This window comes from Anarrhichthys ocellatus, unplaced genomic scaffold, assembly GCF_004355925.1.
Source record: "Anarrhichthys ocellatus isolate YVR2014 unplaced genomic scaffold, GSC_Weel_1.0 scaffold1871, whole genome shotgun sequence".
NCBI classification, from domain to species: domain Eukaryota; kingdom Metazoa; phylum Chordata; class Actinopteri; order Perciformes; family Anarhichadidae; genus Anarrhichthys; species Anarrhichthys ocellatus.
In genome coordinates this window covers 5,369-9,755 of record NW_022281845.1, presented here as the reverse complement: position 1 = coordinate 9,755, position 4,387 = coordinate 5,369, and the positions used below count along the sequence as shown (strand labels likewise).

The following is a 4,387-nucleotide window of genomic DNA, read 5'->3' as shown; positions in this document are numbered from 1 at the left end:
AACAGTACTAATACCTGCAGTACAGTAGCAACAGTACTAATACCTGCAGTACAGTAGCAACAGTACTAATACCTGCAGTACAGTAGTAACAGTACTAATACCTACAGTAGAAACTAGAGTTAGCTTCAAGGCCAACGGTTAGCATTTCATGAGCTAACTACTTCATGCTGAGAGTCTGATATGAGGAGCATCTTTCATTCCACTTGTGTTAATGAATAATTGATGAGGTCACACTGAATCTAGAGAGGTTTCATGACTCACATCTCACAGTATCACCCTCTGATCTAGAACACAACATAACACAGCATTATAATATTTACAAACAGCATTGAATAACTTTTTGCACATGTCACAGTCACATATATAATAGTTTGAGAGCACAAAATAATATGACAGGATTTAAAATCGTTGTTTATTCAATGTTCTGACTGTCGGATTTTCCTGTCGTGTCTTTGCAGCTGCTCAGGTAAGCATGTCTACATGTCGCCTACGTGTCGTCAAGGCCTCGTCTACGCGGCGTCATCTACGCGGCGTCGTCTGCGCGGCGTCTGCGCGGCTTCTACGCGACGTCTACGCGACGTCTACACGACGTCAATGTGATGTCAACGCGTCGTCTACGCGACGTCAACGCAACGTCAACGCGTCGTCTACGCAGCTTATACGCGTCGGCGGCGCGTCGTCTACGCGGCTTATACGCGTCGTCTACGCGACGTCAACGCGGCTTATACGCGTTGTCAACGCGACCTCAACGCGTCGTCTACGCGGCTTATACGCGACGTCAACGCGTCGTCTACGCGGCTTATACGCGTCGTCAAAGCGGCTTCTACGCGCCGTCAATGCGACGTCAACGCGACGTCAATGCGACGTCAACGCAGCTTATACGCGTCGTCTACGCGGCTTATACGCGACGTTAACGCGGCGTCTACGCGGTTTATACGCGTCGTCAACGCGGCTTATACGCGTCGTCAACGCGTCGTCTACGCGGCTTATACGCGTCGTCAACGCGGCTTATATGCGTCGTCAACGCGGCTTATACGCGGCTTATACGCGTCGTCAACGCGGCTTATACGCGTCGTCGACGCGACGTCAATGAGACGTCAACGCATCGTCTACGCGGCTTATACGCGTCGTCAACGCGTCGTCTACGCGGCTTATACGCGTCGTCAACGCGTCGTCTACGCGTCAACTGCAGACGTGTTGTCTGCGTGATTGCTGTGTGTTGCCTGCATGTCGTCTACGTCATCAACATGTCTCCTGCTAGTTGTCTCCATGTCAGCTTTGTGTCGTCTGTGTGGCATGTGCAGACGTGTTGCCTGCATGTTGTGTAGCCTGCTCAGTCTGTGTGGCATGTGCAGTAGCATCTGTGTTTAACCTTTCAGTCTTTACTGAACAGCTGCAAGTCTAAACTAACTCCTCCTGCACTCGGCTTGAGCTTCTTTGAGCGTGTCTCTCTCAAACTCTTGTGTGTGTGTGTGTGTTAAATCTGCATCTTTACACCATGGTCCGATTTCTAACTCTACTTACTTTTGGCTTGGTATCATGCGACTGTGCGTGTACGTGTGTGTGTGTAGAACGGAGATGCTCGGAGGGAGAGGATGGACAGAGGAAACTCTCTCCCCAGTATTCTGGAGCAGAAGGTGAGTTGATGTTGAGTCACTGAATCAAAGTGAATCAACACGTGTTTTGTTCATGAACGATATCATTGTTAGAATGTATGAAACATAAAACAAGCAGTTATTGTGACAGATATTTGATAAAGATGTTACAGCTCATGATGTTGTGTTCAGATTCTTCCCTATGAAGTGCTGATTGTGACCCACAGAGGGCGCTGCAGGCTGCCACCAGGAGTGGACCGCACTCGACTGGAGGTGTGTGTGTGTGTATAATATATATTATCAAAACGTAGAGTTTAGTTTTTCTGAAGATTATTAAGTTAAACAGCATTTAAAACTGAAAGCAATAAACATTTTATTTATTTATTATTATATATTAATTAGTGTATTATTGACTTTTACTGCTGAAATAAACACAAAGGTCCTCCTCCTCCTCCTCCTCCTCCTCAGAGACATCTGGCTCCGGATCAGTTCCAGCAGCTCTTCCAGATGTCGATGTCTGAGTTCGAGCGTCTTTCTTTGTGGAGACGAAACGAGCTGAAGAAGAAAGCTTCACTTTTCTAACAGGAAGTGACCTCATCCATTCAAATACTTGATGACCCGCCTACTTGGAGGAGAGGAGGAGGAGACACACGCACACACACTAACTAACCAATCACGTCTCTGGATGAGATCAGCTGGCCCTGATTAACCCTTTACTCGCATGTATAACCTGCACTTATAATCACTACTGCTAGTAAACCTTCATCATCATCATCTTCATCAGAGGTCTGGTTTCATGAAGCGGGTTCACTTTCTAACTACATCACATCGCCGTGGTTACTGTGTCTACCGAACAATCGGATCACTGGAAACACGATAACTCAAACTACGGAAGCCCGATAGCGACAAAATTCACAGCTTTATTATAAAGGGACATTTTTAATAAAGCTCAACAATTACTGCAGAGAGGAGTGTTGATTATAGACTGCAGAGAGGAGGATGAAGATGATGATGAGGAGGGATGTCATCTCCCCGTTAAGCTGATGTTATTGATCAGGTCTTTCTGACTCTTTAATTCATACAAACGTCAGATAAAAGATCAGAATCTGATTTTATCGTTTGACATCATTCAGACTGATGACATCATCGTTACTGCTCACTAAACCGATCTCTATCATATGTATAATATTCATCATGTAGACCTGATGAAGATTTCATCTCATCAATAAATGAATACTCGTTATTGACTGATCAATAACTCCTGTTAATACCCGGCTTCGTGACATCATTCAGTCCTCTGATGTTCACGATGATTCATGTTTTCAACTGATTGTAAACTTTATTTATATTTATAAATGTATTTGATGATTGTACTTTTCATGCTTTTATTTTGAAAATATTATCACTGTACAGTTGTTTTTATTCCTCGCTTTAACTTCCACTTACCTTTATTTTGAAGGAGCAGTTCATACTAATCAACACGGCCGCGTCTTTGTCTCCGTCATCTTCACGCTCTCCTCTTCTTCCTCATCTGGTCTCGTTTCTGTTTGATGTAAAGTAGTTAAAATAAACCAGAGAACAGATTCTTTGATCTCTTATGTTCCTTTAAGCCATTGATGACATCATGAACATTGATTATTAATATTGATTATTGAGGATCTACTTCCTACCAGAGAAATGGTCCCAACAAACACATATTGATCAGATGACAGAATGAGTTGCTCAATGTGAGGAAACAAACCTCATTGTTTTGATGTTAGCGTTTGTACGGAAGCCCTGAACGGCCAAGATTCAACATTTCATTTATTCTGGAATTAAATTCATTTTTTATTGACGTTAAATAAATATATTTTGTTTCCAAAGGGACTAAAACATTTGAATAGTGTCCTGTCAGGGCTTCCGTATCTACGTTTATATATTTCTATACATTTATATATTGATATACTTATTAAAGTTTTTAAACCTTCATCAGTATAAATAATAATCTGTGAAGTACCTGAACACACCGTCCTCGTGTCTCAACGTCGTGTTCAAACTCCCCCGTACAAAGCAGCTTCCTCTTCATCACCATCGTCTTCATCGTTAACCTTCTCTGCTGCAGGTGATGAAGAGGAGGCTGAGTGTTGCTAGGCAACACGTTTCAATGCCTCATCTTCCTCTCCGGACACAAAGCACCCACGCAGGCTTCCGATTGGTCGGCCGAGAGCAGAAGAGAGACGGACCTCCTTGAAAGAAACACGAACAACGTGTGTTTGATTTGATTATTTTATTGAATGAAGTGAAACATCTACAGAAACGAGGCCTCAGCTTCTCTTCTTACATTGTAAATTTAGCTGAAAAGAAAGAAAATCTCTTGATTGTAGTTGAAATGTTTCTGTACATTCTATGAGATATGTTCAGAAAAAAGAGGCCCGAACGCACCACAGCTCCCAAAACAAAGAAAACAACGAATAATGAAAGCAGGGTTCTCCTCCTCGTGCTCAAAGGGTTCTTCTGTTTCTATACACCGGTTCTGTTCATGGTCACAACATTTGACTCTTTAATATCTCAAACAGGTCTCAGACCTGCAGGTCTTCCTCGTTTATATATGAAGTTAATATCAACTCATCTGTTAGAAATCCTGCAGCCTTCAGGCCCCTGAACGCATCGTGAGACGTTAGAGTCTTCAGCTCTCGTCGGATCGACGTCTCAATTCTTTTGTCTTTGTTTAATGAAACGTCACCAGAACTGGTTTTAAACATGAAAAGCACAAACTCAAGGACCACTTACTAAGCTTCCACTGGAGATTTCTA

At 43.1% G+C, this 4,387-nt stretch overlaps 1 protein-coding gene across 1 annotated transcript; it reads left to right on the top strand.

Moving 5' to 3' along the window:
- The first annotated feature begins 6 nt into the window (after positions 1 to 6).
- LOC116377937 (dematin-like) lies at positions 7 to 3,179 on the top strand. Its single transcript, XM_031839699.1, has 3 exons — positions 7 to 1,637; positions 1,788 to 1,868; positions 2,064 to 3,179. The coding sequence occupies exons 1-3, from the start codon at positions 1,596 to 1,598 to the stop codon at positions 2,175 to 2,177; spliced, it is 237 nt and encodes a 78-aa protein (XP_031695559.1). The 5' UTR covers positions 7 to 1,595; the 3' UTR covers positions 2,178 to 3,179.
- Positions 3,180 to 4,387: the final 1,208 nt, after the last annotated feature.

Excerpts from the sequence above, each read along its gene's own strand:
- LOC116377937 (XM_031839699.1), top strand. The coding sequence starts at position 1,596 with ATGGACAGAGGAAACTCTCTCCCCAGTATTCTGGAGCAGAAG. Across the intron at positions 1,638-1,787 it reads CCAGTATTCTGGAGCAGAAG|ATTCTTCCCTATGAAGTGCT; the intron begins GTGAGTTGATGT and ends TGTTGTGTTCAG. Across the intron at positions 1,869-2,063 it reads TGGACCGCACTCGACTGGAG|AGACATCTGGCTCCGGATCA; the intron begins GTGTGTGTGTGT and ends CCTCCTCCTCAG.